Source organism: Semicossyphus pulcher, unplaced genomic scaffold, assembly GCF_022749685.1.
Source record: "Semicossyphus pulcher isolate SPU_LCO1_2020_fin unplaced genomic scaffold, fSemPul1.0.p SCAF_3, whole genome shotgun sequence".
In the NCBI taxonomy this organism is placed as follows: domain Eukaryota; kingdom Metazoa; phylum Chordata; class Actinopteri; order Labriformes; family Labridae; genus Semicossyphus; species Semicossyphus pulcher.
The window spans coordinates 7,198,514-7,219,179 of NW_027211704.1; the positions used below are offsets into that span (position 1 = coordinate 7,198,514).

Below are 20,666 nucleotides of genomic sequence, written 5' to 3' on the forward strand. Positions count from 1 at the left end.
CTTTTAAAATAAGAAAATTCTCATTTTAACAAGAAAATCTGATTTCATTTCGTGATAGTGGCAGTACAAGCTGCTGTACTTCATTGAGGCTTTGAAAGGTCCCATTTCAGGCTCAGACAATCCTTTGTGCTCTGGTCCCACGTTGGACCCGGTAAGCCCCGCCCCAAGAGGGAGGCGGAGCCTGAAATGGCACAGTAGTGTGTGTGGTGGCGTCTCCACAGGGTCAGTTACAATCAAAACATTGGAAAAAGTTGTTCAGTTGAACTTCAAAATAAGAGTCCAGTGGATTGTTTTATTTTGAAGTGTCCTGCAGTTATCTGTGCTTTTCATAAAAATATTTTAAATAAATAAATAAATAATTAAGAGTATCGTCGACATCAGCCTTGAATCACAGCTCATCAGTTTGTGCGCGGACGTCTCCACCGCTACATGACCCGAGGCAAAGAGAGAGTCTGGTCAGGATTCTTCGCTGAAGGTCATCTCTACGACAACATGGCTGACAACAGGAAGTGAGGCAGGACCGATCACGTGACCTCACAGGAATCTGGAGCTGGTAAGGACCGGATCTGTCCCGTCCTGGGAGGCTGAGTTGGACCTAAACATCCAACCTTGTCCATGAGAGATCAATGCATTCGGATGTGGCTGCTCAGTTCTGATCCGGTTTGGTTCTGGTTCTGAAAATGTCCAGGTTCTGTACCAGTCCTGGTCTGGTCCAGGTTCATGTCAGTCTAATAGCAGCTGGACGAAGGAGGACGGGAACAAACCTCTCTGGTCTGGTTCATCCTCAATATAACCATGCTGAACACACACACACACACACACAAACACACACACACACACACACACATATTGACGTTATTATTTTAACAGGTAAGGATTTGTCCGTCTTTCTTCGTTGGCCGTAATCATAACATATTTCATCCAAGTTTTTTTTATTTTTAAAGATAGAATTGTCATGAAAAAAGGCAGAATTTTTTTCATCACAGGTTTTGATAGCAAAATAAGTTTTTATACTTTTTTAAATTAACATTCAAAGTCAGGTGAAAATAAACAAACAGGTGCAGAGATAGCACAAAGCCTACCATTGGGAGCACCAATCAGAGTGCAGGATGATACTTACCCACCAATCACTGTCCTCTTGTCCCAGGACCACCAGCACCTGTCCCTCACAGAAGCTCAGCTCATCGTGGTGATCCGCCTGACAGTCGTACAGCGCCTCAACCCGACGACTCGTTGAACCCCGAGGCTGACAAACAGAAACAAATAATACTGACAGTTTTTCTACTGATGTTAAAATCATGTGATTAATAGAAAAGGTTTAAGTTTCTGAATCAATGTGCTCAGTTAAAGGTTATTAAAGATCTCACCAATGATCTGCGAGGAAGCGGCTGGGGGGCGGGGCCTCTGATGTCATTGTCAAAGCTCTGAGAGCGGTGATTGGTAGGAGACCGGTTGGGCGGGGCTTTACTGGCAGGGTGCAGGAAGTGGGAGGAGCAATTGTCGCTGTCTGCTCTCCGAAAACCTCAGAGACAAAGAAACGTAAAATATTAACATAAATAGTTCATTTTATTTTGAGGAATGTGGTGGAGAAACCAGAAGATGATTTCTTTATTTTTTGTCTTAAAACATTAATAATACTGTAGAAATGAAAAGTATGCATAATAAACAACATGAAATAAAACTTTTGCTAAATTAGTTTAAAATATCTGGCGGTTTTTACTTGTTTTTGTTTACTATAATGTGAGACCAGAAGAAACAACACGTTTATCTCAACTGATCAGTTAATCTACTAACTCTGTAATAAATCTTTTTTAAAAAGACAGCAAACAAGATATAATTATATATAATAATAATATAATTATATCAAGAAAAAGTAAACTAAACCCTTAAAAGAATTACATTACAAACATTATCCTTTATTCGTCCTCTGCTGGTTACAGCTCCTGAGCTGACACAGAGAGCCACGATTTATCCCACATGAAAGATTCATCAGACTCCTGAATGATAAAACAGACGAACTTTTGAGAGGAAGAAGTTTAATGATTCGGGACAGGAAGTACCTCTCTCTGGGCGTTCAGTCAGCGAGCTGAGAGGAGACGCTGGACTGGAGAGAGAGAGAGACAGAAGAGCAGATAGATAGACAGGAAGAGAGAGAGAAGGAGACAGGTTTGTTATAGGAGGTGTTTTCTCAGCACACTCTGAGCTGTAGTTCAGTGTCAGTCCAGCAGAGGTCAGTACAGTCCCACAGTGCAGCTGAAGAAGAGCTGAAACCGTTTAGGCCTCTGTCCTCTTACTAACTTCTTTCTACAAACATTCAAAGGTAACAATTCAGATGTTACAGTGTGCTCTGTAAGGATATACATTTTAATCTAATTATATGATCTATTTCATATTTAATGAGCTCGTCCAGCATCCCAAAAAAGAACCTCGTGAGGCACAAGTACCCTGATTTGGATCACTGCTCTGACACAGGCAAAGGAACCGTGTGGAAAGAGAGTAAAAGCCTTGGTTGTGTTTCTACTCACACACACTTCCTAAAGGAGGAGTCTGGACCGCTGTAGATCCTTGGACTGGTTGGCAACCCGTAATCTACACACACACACACACACACACAGAGTTAATTACACAGCATCTCTTTGACAGATTAATTGTAGTGTGTCTCTCGGATGTTACCGTGCTTGCTGGACTCGGAGCAGGTCCTCTTGTGTCGTACAGCGATGGGAGGCGGAGTCGGCTTTCTGTTTCCTGTCATACAGAAGAAAACCTCCCCTTCTTCCTCCTCTTCTTCGCCAACACCCTCCCCGCCAGCAGGAGGAGGAGGAGGAGGTACATTGGGAGCTGGAGGACGACAGAAATCACAGATGGAAAATTGACTTTGGTTGTCAGAACCTGGTATTTATTTCTCATTTTGATCATGTTCTGTTAGAACCCTCCCTGTTTTCTCGTCTGCCCCTGTTTTAATTCAAATCAGGCGGGGTCATAACCTTTTTGTTGAGCTGGGTAGACATTCTTTAACGTCAGTGGGATGCTTTCCTACGACTTAAAAATCCTGCAGATGTTTCACCTTGATGTGTTCAGGTGAATAAAAGGACATAATACATTTTTTCTTCCATCCTTTTTCTTTGGCTTATCCAGAGTTGCAAGGTGACCCAGACATCCCTCTCCCCAGCAACGTTTTCCAGCACCTCCTGGGGGATCCCAATGCGTTCCCAGGCCAGGTGGGATTTATAATCCCTCCAGTGGGCTCTGGGTCTGCCCCGGGGTCTCCTCCCAGTTGGACGTGTCAGAAAACCTCCACAGGGTGTCTGAACCACCTCAACCGGCTCCTTTCGATGCGAAGGAGCAGCAGCTCTACTCTGAGCTCCCTCCAGATGTCTGAGGTCTTTACTCTATCTCTTAGGCTGAGAGCACAGCCACCCTGCGGATTAAACTCATTTCAGCCGTTTGTATCCGCAACCTCATTATTTCGCTATCCAGAGCTCATGACTTTACTGGGTTGTAGCCTTACTGGGAAAGGCTTTCAGACCTGGGTCAAATGACCCTGCAGTAGACCCGGGTAATTATCGCCTCGGCTCCGATCGGCATTGATGGGAACACAAACCTGTGTCAACACGCTAATCTCCGCCCCCTTTCCAGCACGATGCTATGCTCCGTCTGTAACTTCTGCGACTCCTCGTCATCTCAGCTACAAATTCCACCCGTCCCTGTCCGAGCAGCACTCGAACATCGTTCCAAATTCGTCGGCTCCGAGTTTTACAAACAGACTGAATGAGTAATAGATACAATAAAGACCTAACCACCGTAACATCTTCACTGTTTACTAACCCTGTTTCAGACGCGTTTGTGTCGCAGACGGTGACGCAGCAGAAAAGAGTCCAACAGGAGGATACTCCACTGGCAATGGGAAAAGAGACAATTGGCATCTATAAGCGGGTCTTTCCAGGTCTGAACGTAGATCAAAAAGTAAATCGAAAGCTTTGCCTTCAGGCTCAGCTCCCTCTTCACCACGACGGTCTGGTACAACACTCGCATTACTGCTGAAGCTGCACTGATCCATCTGTCAATCTCACGATCCATTTTAGCCTCACTCGTGAACAAGACCCTGAGATACTTAAACTACTTCACTTGAGGCTTGAGACTCACTCCCCACCCATAGGAAGCAATCCACCGCTTCCTGACAGAGAACCATGGCCTCAGGCTTGGAGGTGCTGACTCTCATCACAACTGCTTCACACTCAGCTGCAAACCGCCCCAATGCCTGCTGGAGGTCCCAATTTAATGAAGCCAACAGAACCACATCATCACCTAACTGGAAACCCTCCTCCCCCCCTGACTGCGCATTGAGATCTTGTCCATTAAAAATCAAAAATCTTTTGACATTTTTTCTTCACATACAGAAATAAAAGAACAAGAAAGTCAATTAAATTAAGTAAATACGTTTATTATACTATATACTAATACTTTTTACTGAATTTACTAAATAAATCCACCTTCTTCTGGTGTATTTTTTACCTGGTCTTTACCTACTTATATTTATTTGTTGTTTGCTCTCAATTATCTCTGCCTTTATTTGAATACGAGCTTCTATTCGTGGTGTAACAGCTGGCATGACGAGCCAATGGTTGTTGCCTTGCTCAACACTAACAAAAAAATGTGGAACAACAAAGAGAGGGAGAAATGTTTGTTGACTTTCCTGTCAGAGAGCAGATGAAGGCAGCAAATATAATAATAAAAACACACAGTGACAAAATGTGAGTTCACCTTTGACCCTCGGGGGCAGCGGAGGAGCAGGAGAGGACGGGGGAGGAGGAGGCGGGCTGGAGACGGTGCCAGAGGGACGAGCGTGAAGATCCATCGCCATGGCGAGCCTCCTCCCCACGCTGAGCAGACCGCCGCCGGCTGCTGCGGAAGAAGACGGGTTTATAGAGTTGGACTGACTGAAGGTGAAGGGACGGGAGGTGAAGGAGAAAGAGGAGGTGAAGGTGGACGAGGAAGAGGAGGAGCGCTCTTTCTTCACTGGACCGTTCTGTAAGAGAAGAGGAGGAGGGAGAGAGTCACAACGGTTAGCTAGAAGTAATATTGAGAGGAAGGGCATCTTTGTAATAAATGGTTTGGGACTAAAGTAAATGTGTAAATATGTTTAACAGTCAAAGAGTTGTGCTTTAATATGTTAATTTAATGTAAGAAAAAAACCCATTATACTTTATTTTATAGCAGAGATGTTCCAAGCAGTCTTAGATTTGACTTTAAAGTCTGTTGCTATGGTTACCTTGTCTTCAAAGTCATCGTCACTGTCGTAGAGATCGTCGTGACGAAGCCTCCACTCGTACTCCACATGGACGTGATGGTCAAACAGGTCGGACTGGGCCTGCTGCAGCTGCACAAACACACACACACAGTTACATTAAATGTAACGCTGACATTAATAATCAATATGTACGATCAGAGTGAAGACCTCACCAGTGCCTCACAGTGTCCGTGCTTCAACCTGCGGCTCATGTCCAGAGGCGTCTCTCCTAACTCATTCTCTGTTCATACACAAACAGATTAAATATTAATAATTAAAGGATGTGCATCAACAGTAAAAGTCAGTGTATTTCTACATTTTTTAGAGTGAAGCCTTTTCTTTAAAGTAACTTGAAGTAAAAAATGTTCCCAATGTAAGAAATGATTAAAACATTTTTCATGTCAATGTCAAAAATTTTATTTAATTTCAAACATGCATTGTCCCCCATGTCCTCTTTTAAAAATGCTATCTAAAAATGTCCCCACTTTCCAAACATGTCCTCACTTTAAAAAAGTGTATCCCACTTTTGCAAAATGTCCCCAAATTTCCAAAAATATTCCCAATTTTCAATAATGTCCATGCTATCCCAAAATGTCCTTGGTGTCGAAAACTGTCCCCAACTTCCAGTAATGTCCAAAATCTCCCAAAATGTCCCCAAATTTCCCAAAATGTCCTCACTTAAAAAAATGTGTCCCACTTTTGGGAAATGTCCCGGTTTGTAAAATGTTTTCGCTTCCAAAAAATGTCCCCAATTTAAAAAATATGTCACTTTGTTGCTTCACTATTAGTTATTTTTAACAAGACATTTAGTGGATTTGAGGGTTGAGACTTCCTGGTTAAAGCTCTAAAGGTTAGAGGGTTGGGGTACATTAAACAAACGTATGTGTGTGTGTGAGAATGCATTTTTATTACTGATGTGTGAGTTGGCCCGGGCTCTCAGCAGCAGCCTCACACAGTCACTCTTGTTGTGCAGACAGCTGTAGTGCAGCGCTGTGTTTCCTGATGACGTCTGCACGTCCACGTTAGAGCTAAAAACAGACAACAAAAACACAGGTAAACGCACAGGTGAACACATTGACACACACTGAGTTGAATTGTCATCAGAGCAAACTGACCAGTTCTGAGCCAGGAAGTCCAGGATGTGGAGTGAAGTCCTGTCAGCCAATAGGACGGCTAGATGGAGCGCAGTCTCACCTTTCTCCTGTTGGCATGGAAACATACTGCTGAGTTTACCTGTGTTTTTTACTGACATGTGTACCTTTCTATGTGTGTTCCTGTATGTGTATGCCTGTCTGTGTGTGTGTGTGTGTGTACCTGTGTGCCTATGTTAGCATGTGTGTATACCTGTTTGTGTAAGTTAATGTGTGTGTGTTTACCATGGTATGACTGCACATGTATACCTATATCTATGTGTGTACCTATGTGTATGTGTAACTATATTTTGACCTGAATATACCTGTATGTGTATACCTGCATACATGTATTAGGGTTTATCTGTGTGTAAAACTACATGTGTATACCTGTGTGTATACCTTTGTGTATCAATGTGATATTACCTGTATGTGTGTGCACCTGTCTATACATACATATATCTATATGTACCTATGTGTGTATACCTATATGTATGTATGTGTACCTATGTTTAACTTTAGGCTATATAATTGTGTGTGTATACTTGTGTGTATACCTGTAGTGTGTGTACTTCGGTCTATACATGTGTATACCTGTGTAAGTATGCTTAAATGTATATTTGTGTATGTGTGTGTGTACCGTTTTTATGTGTACCTGTGTTTCTCTATGTATTTGTACAGTATATAGCTGTGTACCCGTGTATATACCTGCATGTCTATACCTCTGTATGTGTATACCTGTAGCCTATGTGAGTGTACCTGTACATGTAGGTACAGTTTCCACATGTACCTGTGTGTATTCCTGTGTATTACTATGTATGTGTGTATACCATTATGTATGTGTACCTATATGTGTACTTGTATATACCTGTATGTGTATACCTTCATTTGAATACCTGTATAAGTGTATACATATGCATGTCTCTGTTTACCTATATGCGTACACCTGTGTGTACTTGTATGTGTGTACACCTGTATGTACTTGTATGTGTGCGTGCCTGACAGTGTGTACCTGTATGTGTGCGTGCAGCGGCTGGCTCAGCTCCGTCCTCTGAGCGAACAGCTGGATCAGACTGTAGATGTCGCAGTTCTTCGTCGCCTCCTGCAGGCCGAGACGCAGCGCTGCAGAGGAGTTGTGGCTGCGCCTCACAAAATGAACGTCCTGATACTTTGACAGGATGAAGTCTTTACGTTCCCCCCTGAACACGCACAAACACCAAAAATATATAGGCACAAATTAATCAAAATCAAACATATTCTAACTAGAATTACATGTTAGTGAATATGTTATCTTACATGTGGCTGTGTTGGGAGGGTTTTAGGGATGGACTCAGCAGGTTCGCCTCAAGTATTTCATTAAAACCAGAGTTACCGACATTCCTGGCCAACTGGGCGACAGAGAAGACATAAAATCAGAATAATATTTAAGCCTTTTGAAGAAGAACATTAAAGGTCTGAAATTCATCTCATAATTCTGAGAGAGGACTCAGAACTGACACAGCTCCATCAGAGATAAATCCACCTTTAAAACACCTCCAAAGCTGTCTGATTCACATGTTGTATCTTGTTATCCAACAAGGTAAACTAACACCAATCAACAGTGCAGTCAGTCTGCTTTAATCCACATGAACCAAGGGTCCCATTCAATTTCACTTGGATGAATATAAAACCCTTTTAGTTTAACCATGAGTGCTAAAACTAAAGCATAGCTGGATTAGCTTTTTTAGCTAGTAGGCCAGACCTACCAACAGGTCTGAGGTCCCCAAGCTGTCCAGACTAAGAGACTGGATCCTGGAGACGTGGACCCCCATCTCTCTGTGGATGCCTGAACATTCAATACAGGTCAGGATGCCCAGGTTGGTCGAGAGCCATCCAGGATCTACAGAGAGAGAGCGAGATAATGGGTCACTGACAGAAGCATCTAAAGTAGCGACAGAAAAATAAAGTCTACAGATATATTTGTCTTACAAACCAGAATATGTAGAAGAGTAAGAAATACAGAAGCCAGACTGCTAATAAAGAATATAATGATGAGGTGGAATGATTGTTTGATCGACAGAGATTACCTGGGGCCCCACAATCACAGCAGTTGTTGTTTCCTGGCATCCGTCTGATGTCATCAGTGATGGCCCGGGTCAGATCCTCCACGCTGCTCTCCCCGCCTCCTCCCTCTCTCATCCCCCCGTCCAGAGCCACATTCAGGGCCTCCTGCTTACTGTTACTGAGCACCGAGATCCAGCTGCACACACAAATACACATTTTAATACTTTATCATTTTTCTAATTATCAACATAATTACAGGATGAAACCAGCATCAGACTTCATCAGCAGCTTGTCAGTTTTGTTTTACTCACGCCACACACTCAGCTTCATCCTCAGCCAGGAAGTGGTAGGTCCGATTATCTGGAGGAGAAATTAATATCTTTCTGTTGTGTGCATTTATACCATGACCATTTGAAATCCTGGCTTCTGATTGGCTGTAAGGTGTGGGTTAACTTTTAATAACTGCACTTCCCCCCTTCTCATTTAGCTAGATATTGCCAGCAAAGCAAAGAGCAAGTATTCTGACGCTTATATTTTAACGCAGCTTTGGGTAGGTATTATGTATGAGTAAATTAACAATTGTTATTGTTAATGATTTATTAACTGCAATGGTTTACTATAGACTGCAAGTTTGTACATTATAAACACTCAAAAATGTTTTTCAGCAACGATGTAAACCACTACAAAAGTCCAATATAATTCCATACATATAACATTATATATATTTATACCAAAAACTAATATCATTAGATAATATTATATTTATACAATGTCCATGTTATTCGGGATTATATTCTTTATACAAAACATAATTTATATACTGCATTCAGATCAATATTTCAGATAACTGAACTGTATCTGTATGTCACTGAATATTACAGATATGGTCCCAGTTTCAGGTATTGTGTATTGTGTGTGTGTGTGTGTGTGTGTGTGTGTGTGTGTGTGTCTTACGAGAGATGAGGTCAAAGCATTTTTTGTCCTCCACACTGGGTTTAACCTGACAGGTGAGGAGGTTAAGTCTTGTAGGAGGTTTATTAGGCTGACAGAGAGAGAGAGAAGAAGATTAGTATTAAACAAACAAATATCAATCACATAATTATTACCTTTCCCCACATTGTGTGTGCAAACATATTTAAGTCCTCACAATGTCGGTGTGTGAACCACAGACTGTGTAAAAAGATGGACGACATGACAGCTCCCTAAAAGTGAAGCCAAACCCTCTCTGTCGCCCCCTGCTGACTGGCTGCAGTATAGGTCATAAAGCCCGCCTCCTCCATGTTAACAGAGTCAACTATAAAATCGAAATACACATTAAATAAATTTTTCTCAAACATGGTTTCTGTCATTATAGTTAGTTCTTATCATGCTGATTTATGTCCATTTTTCTGACGAGTTTGGTTTTAATGAGTTATTTGATGCTATAAAAAGGGGGTGTGGCCTCATGATTGACAGCTCTGTGGACAAATCGGACTCCTGCAGCGTTCTGTTCCTAAGTAGCAGAGTAGAGGAGGAACAGCGAGAGGAGAGGTAACTAACACTAACACTACAGTCATTGAACTTTCCATAGGTGTGAGTATCTGCTTCAGACCAACGCGCCGACGTGCCGGATCTTTCTTTCACCGATCTCTACTGCACAACTCTGACTCCAATTGATGTCACCAGCGGCCGTCATGGGGGTATTTTGGCTTCAATCTTGTACTATGAGAGTGCATGGCGACGTGTCGTCCATCTTTAAGAACTAAACATCCCCACAATGTTCCCACAACATGAGTAATACATGTCCATATGAGCTCACAGTAGCGTGTGCGATGGTCAGGTAACAGTTGTGCACTGAACATTTCCTCTTCTGCCACATTTTCCTCAACCTGAAACACAAACAGTTTAATCAGATTGTTATTACTGTATTGTGTTTCAGTGTGTGTGTGTGTGTGTGTGTGTATGTGTATGTTTTGTTTTTTACCCATCACTCTTCTTGTAGAGGAATCCGGTTCTTTCTGTCCCATACTGTTTGTCTCCCAGCAGCTGATGCATACTGTACACCTGCTTAGGTAACGTGTCCTACACACACACACACACGCACATTAATAACCTGTTAAACAGTATTATGATGTTAGTGTGTCTGTCTGTGTCTCTGACCTGCTCTGTGTGGACGACCGGCCTCAGCTGATCTCTGAGAGACACCAGCTGCCTCTTCTCCTCCTCCTGACGCTGCTTCACCTGCAGACACACGACAGCTCACCTCAGTCCTCCTCTTCAAATGTGGCTCAAATAATCCAGACTTACATGCTGTTATCAGGCTTTAGTGATCCTCAATCATTATTTAAACACAGTCAGGGGATTTATTTTTTAAATCTTAGATACGGTTATTTTGAAAAGCAGTGTACTCTTATTTAGATATAGTTGGATGTGTTATAAGCTGACACACGATTGATTGAGGACTGATGTTGTTGTTAGGTCATACATTAAACATTACATTTTGAAGGTATTAAACTTTAACTTAAGGCTCAAAGTAAAAGAACTAATTATTCAGAATGGTCAATTTTATTGTGTGATAAAACTGCATATTATAAATTGGCTTTTAATTTTGGTCAGCCCAACGCAAACCTGAAGTCTCCTAAAAAACCTTCTGGCCTGTTGTGGCGTGTTTGCCTTTGTCGGCCACCGCACAGACCTGCGTAACAATCATGCTATTTAGTTAGCATCTTAATATGCCTCACGTTCCAGGTGGAAGTTTTCAACAGAATTTAAGAGAAATGAGTCATTTGCATGCACAGAAAAGTTTCTGATATTTTATTTAAATTCATAACTGTATTTGTATATTTATGCTGTACGTGCTGTATGCATTTAATCTCCTATTGTGGTAATTACACCAACAGATTGAGCTTCTCTCTCCGACATCATCTTTTATCATCACAACCACAAAAATGAGTCATTTGTATCTCCATGTAAATTCATGCTTATGCAGGTTTTGAGTTCAGGCCAGATGCTCTGACAAATACTGCAGATAATTTGGTCAATTGGGTCACTTCTTCTAAAAATAAAGCTACGAAAACTATCCACACACAGGGAGAGAGCTACCGCAGTCTGCTAGCGCCCCCTAGAGGCTGCAGAGTTCTTTAAACCCATGATGTTAAAGTGTCTTGATGCGACTTGTTGTCGTACCGTCGTCAGGACTCCATTCAGCTCCTCCATGTACTGCTTCAGCCTCTGAGTGGTGGACACACACTCCTGCAGGAAACTACACACACACACACACACACACACACACACACACACAGTAATACAGTAAATACACAATGTCTGGTTACTGCATGTAGGATTGTTCATGTGTGTGTGTTCTTACTTGTTGTGGCTGTGATAGTGTTTGATGAGGTTCTGCAGCAGGTCGACTCCTCTCTTTGTTTTTATCTCATTTACCTTAATCAGATACTGAGAGAGCGAGCGAGAGAGAGAGAGAGAGAGAGAGAGAGAGAGAGAGACAGAGGTTTGCACATGTCGTAGGTGATGGATTTGTATCAGAGGAGCCGAGGAGCAGCAGAGGGAGGAAACAGGCGGAAGATGTGGGAGCACCAGGAAGATGAAAAAAGAACGAAGACGAAAAGCGAGAGGACGAAAAAGACAAACGAGGACGAGATAACGAAACGGTGAGGTAAAGGTGAAGGAGTGGGAGGAGCCGAGGTCACAGGTTAAAAAGGCAGCGAGTCACTGACCTCGCACATGCTCAGTTGGAAGGAGCGTCTCTCTTTCTCCAGCTCCTCGGCGATCTCTCCCCCGCTCACCTCGCTCCTCACCATCCCGTACTGACGAGCCAACTCCCTCTTCTCCTTCTCCACCTGCTTACTGCACACACACATACACACACAGTACAACGATACTTACATGCATAAACATATAACAGTTCCAAAAGCATGATAATATAAAATAACGAGGCTGCATTGTGACAGTTTGATCATGACTCACAATCTGCTCTCGTAGTCCCTCCATGCTCGGTCAAACGGCTTCTTCAGATCCTACAAAGACAAATTGACAGACGCTGCATCATGTCAACAGTCAGGTGATAGACAGCGCCCCCATCAGGCCACAAGGAGCCAATAGGATGATAAGTATTTGATTGTTTACATTCAGGTGATATGAAACAAGAAAAAGGAAAAGTCCTCACCCCCTTCACCTCCCGCAGGTCTCCTTTAACCAGAGAGTCCAGGAAGAAGTTGATGTTGTGGAGCATGCTCTTTAACTGCACACACAAACACACAAACTCATTGTTGAAAGGCATCATGGGTAATACTGCACTGTGTTAGGGGAGGTTTCCAACGGAGCGTGGAATCAAACATTTCTGTCTTGTTATGGACTGGGTAAAGGTATAAAAAGATTTCCATTTAAATAATGCTGTGTTCGAAATGCCGTACTGTGCTAGCAGTACGTACTGATTTGGCCAAAATGTAGTATGTAGTATACAAACAAAAGCTAAATGTGCAGTATGCCAAAAATACCCGGATACTGTACTGAATCGTAAAAAATCGAAGGTTTCCCAAATGAAGTTTGAGGAGCCAATCAGGAATTTTACGTTTTCTCAATGGAGTTTTGAATGGTTAAGTTAATCTACTTACATAATGGGACAATTCCAGTGAAGCACTCATCATAGGCTTTAAATTGCTGCAAACCAACTTCAGACTAAGTGCAGGCAATTCATGTTACCATAGGTGTTCTGACCTCTGACCTCTCTATCCCTGATGACTCACCAGGTTCTTCATGGGAGAGAGGAGCTCTTTGGAAAAGTCCGCCAGTCGACAGAAAGCCGAGCCGACCTCCGTCTCTCCGTTTGAGTGACAGTTGACCGACAGCTTCTCCATCGAATTGATGTACTGCTCCAGGTGAGACACGTGGTCTGACGGAGAGAAATCGTGTTAGAACAGGAAGTGAATGTGTGTTATTGGGTTTTATCATAGGCTGTATATAAGAGGTTGACATAGCCTCTTGATTTCTGAAGTGAAGCCAATCCTGCCTTAAACCTGCATTCTTTGTAATGACCAGCAGGGGGTGACTCCAAAAATACCCTCTTCTAACTTGATTTATTACCTCATTAAACATTTTCCTTATGAGTTTATGGTCTCTATCTCTGGTTTGAAGTCTTCTTCAATACAGCATGATGTTAATTCTGTCATTCATTGTTCCATTTAGAGTAAAATAGACGATAAAACCAGGTATGCTTTAGGGCATGGCTACCTGTGATTGACAAGTCCCTACAAAGTTGACCTGTCAATCTGGATAGAGATGGAGCAATGCTTATGGACCCCCAAAAAACCCAAGATGGCGCCGGCCAAAATACCAAGCTTGAGGCTTCAAATCAGTCGTCCACAAACCAATGGGTGATGTCATCATGGCTGCATCCACTTCTTATAAACAGTCTAGGATTTGTATGTTTACCTTGTCCTGCTGCGTATTTGGATTTCGCAGCTTTCTTCATCTTCTGCAGCACCAACCGGTCACTGTCCAGAACCTGAACACACACACACACAATTACAACAGAACCCAGTGTGAATATTCTGAATGTGTGTGGGTATTCGTGTGGGTGCTTATGTGTGTATGCGTGCACTAATTCACCTGCTGACTCAACACACAGGCAGAGGACGAGCTTTGTTCTCAGACAACAGACAGCTGTAGTCCTGTGCGAGTGCTATCAGCCTGGATCTCCAAACGAAGCCGCTGAAGTCGGTTCTGTTGCCGTTTTAAATCGAGGCTCGGTCCAGATCTTTGTTGATTAATACGAATTCATCATAAGATATAAATCTGTCTGTCCTCACAGATTTTCATGCACGTATACCAGGTTCTTTGTCTTTATTATTTTAGGGTTTAACAGCCCTTTTCAACAGCAGACAGTTTGACTTGTCACAGCAGGAAAAGCACAGGTGTTAACAACAATAGCATGACTCTGTTTTATTCACGTGTCCCAGTTAGTCATGACTGTGTGACAGTGAGGCAGCATCTATAATCCCCAGACCCTCATTAGTTTTTTCACCACTGCTACAAGTTAAACATCCTCTGTGAAAAGTTATACTGTTGGAAATGTTACAAATAAATGATGCAGATTTATTCTGATCAGTGTGAGGCCTTTAATTCACGAGATTTACCAAAGACAGATAATAATCGTTTGTGCTCATTTATATTCATATGCATCATATATTATTTTTTAACTTTGCTTTGCACAGCTGCAATGCTAAAATATATAACTTTATTATAATTAAGTTTAAGTTAAATTTTATTCTACTTTTTAACAAGCAGGTTGTAATTTTCATCTTTATATCTTGGTTTTAATTATAATCATCAAATGGGTTTCAATCTGAATTGTATTATGGCGTTGTAGCATTACTAATTGTAACCCTACATTAAAAAAAAGGGAATTCAGTGGCTTTCTGTCACTGGTGGTGAGTAAAAAGATGCTTCCTGAAGAGGCTCAGGAGGCAGAAATATATGCACAAAGAACTGGTGGTTTTATTAACCAACAAGACGAAGTCTAAATCTAGTATGTCGAACAAGGACTGTCGGTATGAGGCCGATGACAACGTGTTTGAAAGCCGGTGCGCGCTGCGGATGTAAGTGAGGACAGCGGAGGAGCAGCGGAGGAGCAGCCTCGCCTACTCCCCGAACAAAGTATCCAGAGCCGTATAGACAGAGAGTCGCGTCAGTGGAGGTCCAATATACTCCATGATCCGCCATTGCGATGACACAACTGTCTCTCTCTACGGCTCTGAAAGTACCGTCAGTCAGTCACATACAGACCCATGTGAAGGGCTGACCCCGGCGGTATATGTAAGAAAGAGGAAAAAACAAGAAGTTTCCAGGGTAAACTTTCAAACAAGCCTCATAGCAAACTGCTACAAACAACAGTTTTGCCCTCAGTCAATGTCTCAGTCGCCTTTACCTCTCCTGGCCCCGTCCAAATGAAGTTCATATAATGTCGGTTCAGGAACAGAACCACGTCTCGCTTACTAATGTCATCACCTGTGTCTTGTTAGCTCTCATACCTGTGCCTCCCGAATGCAATTACCTGTGCGAACACATACAGTATTCTCTCCTGTTTGTCTCAGTTCTCAGAACCCTCCCTCCCGAACCCCATTCCTCTCCTCTCTGCTATCTCAACACAAGAGCCACAGGGGGATGCCGAATCAGACAGCACGTTGAGATGTGCCCCCAGAGTCTCGACCCTAAGGTTCCTGACAGCTCCAGCCAACTCGACCCCATTGGACCCCCTCTTCATACCACCTTACTTCGACCCCCTAGCATATTCCAAATAAACTACTTTTATACCGTATAATGGCGTGGCCTTGTTTGTGAAAATTAAATCAAACCACTGCAGGGGGTAAGGAAAACCAGACAGCAGAATTCCCACTGAAACAACAGTAAAACACAAAACAGCTACATGGACAGGATTATAAAAACCCTGTTTTATTTACTCTGTTTTGTTGAAACCAGAAACACTCCACTAATTGAGGGCTCCACACTGTGTCGAACTAGGCACAGGCGGCCGCACTAAGCCTAATGACTGCTGGCTGAAGGAAATGTAGGGAATGTGGGGCAGGTGAAAAGGCCTTCTATCTTTTGTTTTCATTTTCATTCAGTCTATAATCACGTGAATCACTCAGTGAATGTATATTTCTTATTGTGAAGCACTTTAAGAGGCATTTCTTATACAAGAAGATGCCATATAAATAGACTTGAGGAGTACATTAGCTTTGTGCAATGACAGAATAACCAATTCCTCAAATAGATTATAACAAAATTATCATATTCATATATGTATATCAGACATTCACCATGGCACTATATATAACCCTTCAGGTTGGTGCTCAATACCAGAGGAGGAAAACATGTCATTGCCAAGACAGCTCATTAACTCTTTGCTACATGTGTCTTCATTCTTTTATTCTATTTATCGTATCAGTACAGCTCTAGATCTACATACCCGGTTTTTAAACTGTCCCCAGGGTGCACTCAGAGTTTGTAAAACTGCTCTCTCCTTTTATGCACCCTCAGCATTGAATGAGCTGCAGAGCACCATTACCTTAAATGCACTTCCGTCTGTAAAGGTCTTTTATAAACAGGCCTAAAGAAAACACGTTGCTGTTTTACATAATCCTCGACTTAAAGATATAACTGGTTTGGCCTGTAGGCCTCTATTCCTTTACCATTTCCTGTGTTGTTTTCATGTTTTGTAAGAATTTGAACATTTTTATGTGAAACTTGTTTTGCTGAAGTCTTGATCGGAGGCCTGTATGACGAAGCAGGATTCATGGTGGCGACTCGGTGCTCTGACGCAGCAGCCTGGCGCTCTCTAACTGTAGGCAGCTTTCTGACTAAAAGTAACAGACTTACACCCGAACTGAACTATTGAATCTTAGAAACCATCCCACTGGTTGTGCTCCTAAAGGCTCCTTCCCAGTGGAGAAAACCTGCCCTGTCCAGTGCACAGAAAGAACGACGACCGGGACGGGAGGGAGGAAATACAGGCGTCGATGTGGAGAAGCCGGGCAAGCTAGCCGGAATCCAGGCTAGGCTGAAAGAGGTCCTGCATGAAACTGCACCACCGAGTGTCTTTCTCGCCAACGCCCGCTCACTCACCAACAAGATCGACGAGATTGAACTGCGGATTAACCGCCGCTTGGACAGCTGTGTGATGATCATAACTGAGACCTGGCTGCATGAAAACATTGCAGACCTAGCATCTGCGCTAGCAGGCGCCAAAGACTGCTTCATTTAAGCTAATGCTGTTGATACTGTCTACAAGTAATTTATATATTTATCTCAATCTAGCAGAACTCTATTTTTATATGCATATAGCTATAGATATAAATATATATTCTTGACCTGTTTCTGTAATGCTGCTGCACAGCATTGCTGCCAAACAAAGTTTTGTTGGATTCTTTTGTGCAATGACAATAAAGTGCCTTCTATCTATCTATCTATCTATCTATCTGTCTATCTATCTGTCTATCTATCTATCTATCCGTCTGTCTGTCTATCTATCTATCTATCTATCTATCTGTCTATCTGTCTATCTATCTGTCTATCTATCTATCTATCTGTCTATCTGTCTTTCCATCTATGATTTAGGGGGTGACTTTCAGGTCTATTTTGGGTTTCCAGGACTCCAAAGTTGGTTCACTTCTCACTGGGGTGCATAACAATGCTAACTCATGCTGCATACCTAACCAGCTATAATCAAGGCCAGGGATGAACCTGCATAAAAGTACCGCCCACTGACCAATCAATTCTATTGATCCTGGAGCTCTGTGAGCTGATCGTGGGAGGGGAGGAGGTCAGGAGTTTTCAGAGAGCAGCAATACACTTTGTCTTTTTTTATATGAGAGATATCCATTGTGCTTTTTACAGATATCATCCTACAACAGGGACTGATTTAATCTTTAAAGGCCAGATATGAAAGCGAGCCTTCTTATAACTCTGAATTATGTTATTATGTTGAGTCTTTTCCCTGGTCTATTTGACATCTTTTGGCCTGCAGCTGTAAGTTAAGTTCCAAACTGTCAGAAACACCATAAAATACAACTAAGGGACACATTCATTTAACCGAATATATGTTCTTATATTTTGCCAGTTGTCCTTCCTGCATTTGGCTTGTAATTGTGTTGTTTTAGTCGACATAACATGTTTAACTTCTTGTCTATTTGTAAAACATGCCACTCTACTGCCAGTTGACTCTGTGATTGGTCCTAGACTGAAAGCCCCGCCCCTTTTATGTGATCAAGCTCATGATTAGATCAGGAAACTCTGGGTTTTCTCAAGTTGCTAGCCAGTGTTGTGTGACAGCTTAGAGTGATGGCTTTTGTTCTGGTCAGTGAAGCCAGTGTATATATCCTGTGTATGTTGAACTTTCTTTGTAGTTCAGACCTCCTGTGAGATACATAATTGATTTGTATTTACACACGGTCCCGTCACACTAAGCGGCGGCAGTGGGATCAGAACGAATCCTCATCAGGTTGCAGATTAACACAAATCCTCGTTAATTATCGTCTCCTCTCTGGCTCCTCCCTCATTAGCATAAAATAACAATAACAGTGAATACTAATGAGGATTAATCTGTTGCCTTAGTAACGTATGCCAACTCCTTCGAGGGCAAAACATGGGAAGGAGACAGGGGGAATTGTGAGTCTATTTTTCAGGACACTCAAGGATCTGAAGGCTCTCGGGTCAATGACTCCACTGACCAACATTGTGTGAGCGTGTTGGGGGGGTTTCTCTGCCAGCTGGTTGTAAGGGGGCCCCCAACCCAAGCACACACAGCCACAAAAACTGATCAAAGCAATTGAAGATTCATTAATTTGTAGAGGGACAGGAAATTATTTAACAACTTTCTCCATAATGGATTCAAAAATGTAAATGGTAGATGAGAACGTGGACTCAAGTAAGGCAGAATTATCCCGAGACAAGACCCCTGAGGCAAAAATGTGCCATCAAGTGTCTCAGAAGAAAGTCAGTTCTTAATGGGAAAAAAAAAAAGTCAGTCACACAGAATATATCCGAGTTTAAAGCCTGTGGGGAAAGGATTTCATTAACTCTCTGAACTTAGGAACTGACTTCTATCTCTGCTGATGTATGAAATATAGGGCATTAAAAGATACCTAAGGGACAGGAAAATAATGTCCTGACAGACTTTGTGCAATATGGAAAAGAGTCATCATGTGCTTTGCAAAAACAAAAGGCAGGATCCTCATCTCCTCCTCTCCTTACAGCCACAAGAAAAATGTACAAAAAACAATGTTACTGTCTGCTACAAATAACGATTCCTAATAAAAATTAGATAACGCATAGATTCATTTATTTCTACAAGCTGGTGTATTTTAGAAAATGGACAAAAGGGAAGATTATCTTTGAGTACTTCTTAAAAAACATGGAAACTTCAGCAGGAAAAGTACATGTGGGGTGAAACATACCAAAAGGGGTTTTGGTGAGGGTGAATAAAGCTAAACTGTCAACTGTTGTCAGTGAGCATTTTACAGATACTTTATATTTGCACATCTTTGCAGATACTTCATTAAAATATCTGGTTTTGTTGTGGTAAAAAAAAGAAAAAGTTAAACACCTATTTGTTGTTCCATATTATAATCATATAAATATAATTTCTTGGATGAGTTTGGAAATAAAATCTGGCATCTGGTTTCTAATTAAGGAAAGCTAAAGATAGGGGAAAGAGCAGGGGGGCTTGGAGGGGGCCCAGCAGCTCATATTTGCCCCTGGGCCCCCGAGCCATTGACTCCGGCCCTGTTTGTAAAGAATAAGAGACAGGCAGGTACATCTCATTCATGAAACCTCCCAGATGAATCACTGTACATCACTAGTCCACTACAACAACAACTACTACCACCACCACCCTCCACCTCCCCTGTGTAAGCACTGACCTCCTCCAGCAGGTAGACGGTGTTCCTGCAGCTGATCATCTTGGAGGTGAAGGAGGAGGTGGTGGGGGAGCTCCAGTCCTCCTGAACCTCCTGCAAGAACTCGGACACTGAAACGCACTCCGGCATGGTTCACCTGAGAACGGGACAAACCGGGACTACCCGGAACAGACTAACAGAGTCCGGGACTGACGGATCAGATCCACACAAAAGAGCGAGGAAGAAACCAGGCGGAACCCTACAACCGATCCCCAGAGTCAATTATAATAAAAGAATAAAACCTTAGTAATAATTTAAGGTGAAACAATCCCATTAGAGCCGTTTCCACAATCCCGCAGCTCAGTGAAGATAATCCAGCGTTAACCGGCTGATACACACGTTAATTAGAGACCTGATCCGGTGACTCTCCGTCAGTGTGACTTCACTGTGAACCGCAGCATCAGCCTCCTCTTCCTCCAAACAAAAGGTGATTAAATCCAGCTGGAAATAGGTCCCAACAGCGATGATCCACAGAAAAACCTATATGAAAACACTCTCGGCTCATTAACGCTCTAACACAAACGAGTCTCTTTCTGTTTCAGCGGCTTCATTCAGAGAAAAACCCACAAACCCGCCCGGGTCTCCGTGTGTGAACCAGCTGACAAAGAGCGGATGAGGTGAGCGGAGTACCGGACCCCCCGGACCCCCGGACCGGCTTCAGATGAGAGAATCAAACCGGTGTCTGCTGTCCGCTCCAGGGTCAGCTTAATGTGTTTTCACCATCAGCTGATTTTTTTTACTGCTTTTCCTTCTTTA

At 42.5% G+C, this 20,666-nt stretch overlaps 1 protein-coding gene across 1 annotated transcript; it reads right to left on the bottom strand.

The window, feature by feature from the left end:
- Nucleotides 1–204: 204 nt before the first annotated feature.
- unm_sa1614 (un-named sa1614) lies at nt 205–20,000 on the bottom strand. The gene is made up of 28 exons (XM_069677723.1): nt 19,875–20,000; nt 13,888–13,960; nt 13,203–13,348; nt 12,623–12,697; nt 12,424–12,473; nt 12,174–12,303; nt 11,807–11,892; nt 11,626–11,701; nt 10,600–10,680; nt 10,424–10,521; nt 10,259–10,328; nt 9,415–9,502; nt 8,772–8,820; nt 8,484–8,656; nt 8,163–8,296; nt 7,714–7,805; nt 7,430–7,616; nt 6,403–6,488; nt 6,200–6,315; nt 5,461–5,528; nt 5,270–5,377; nt 4,762–5,026; nt 2,674–2,838; nt 2,526–2,589; nt 2,061–2,104; nt 1,368–1,522; nt 1,121–1,246; nt 205–798 (listed from the first exon to the last, which is right to left on the bottom strand). The coding sequence occupies exons 1-28, from the start codon at nt 19,998–20,000 to the stop codon at nt 724–726; spliced, it is 3,006 nt and encodes a 1,001-aa protein (XP_069533824.1). The 3' UTR covers nt 205–723.
- Between the last annotated feature and the right edge of the window lie 666 nt (nt 20,001–20,666).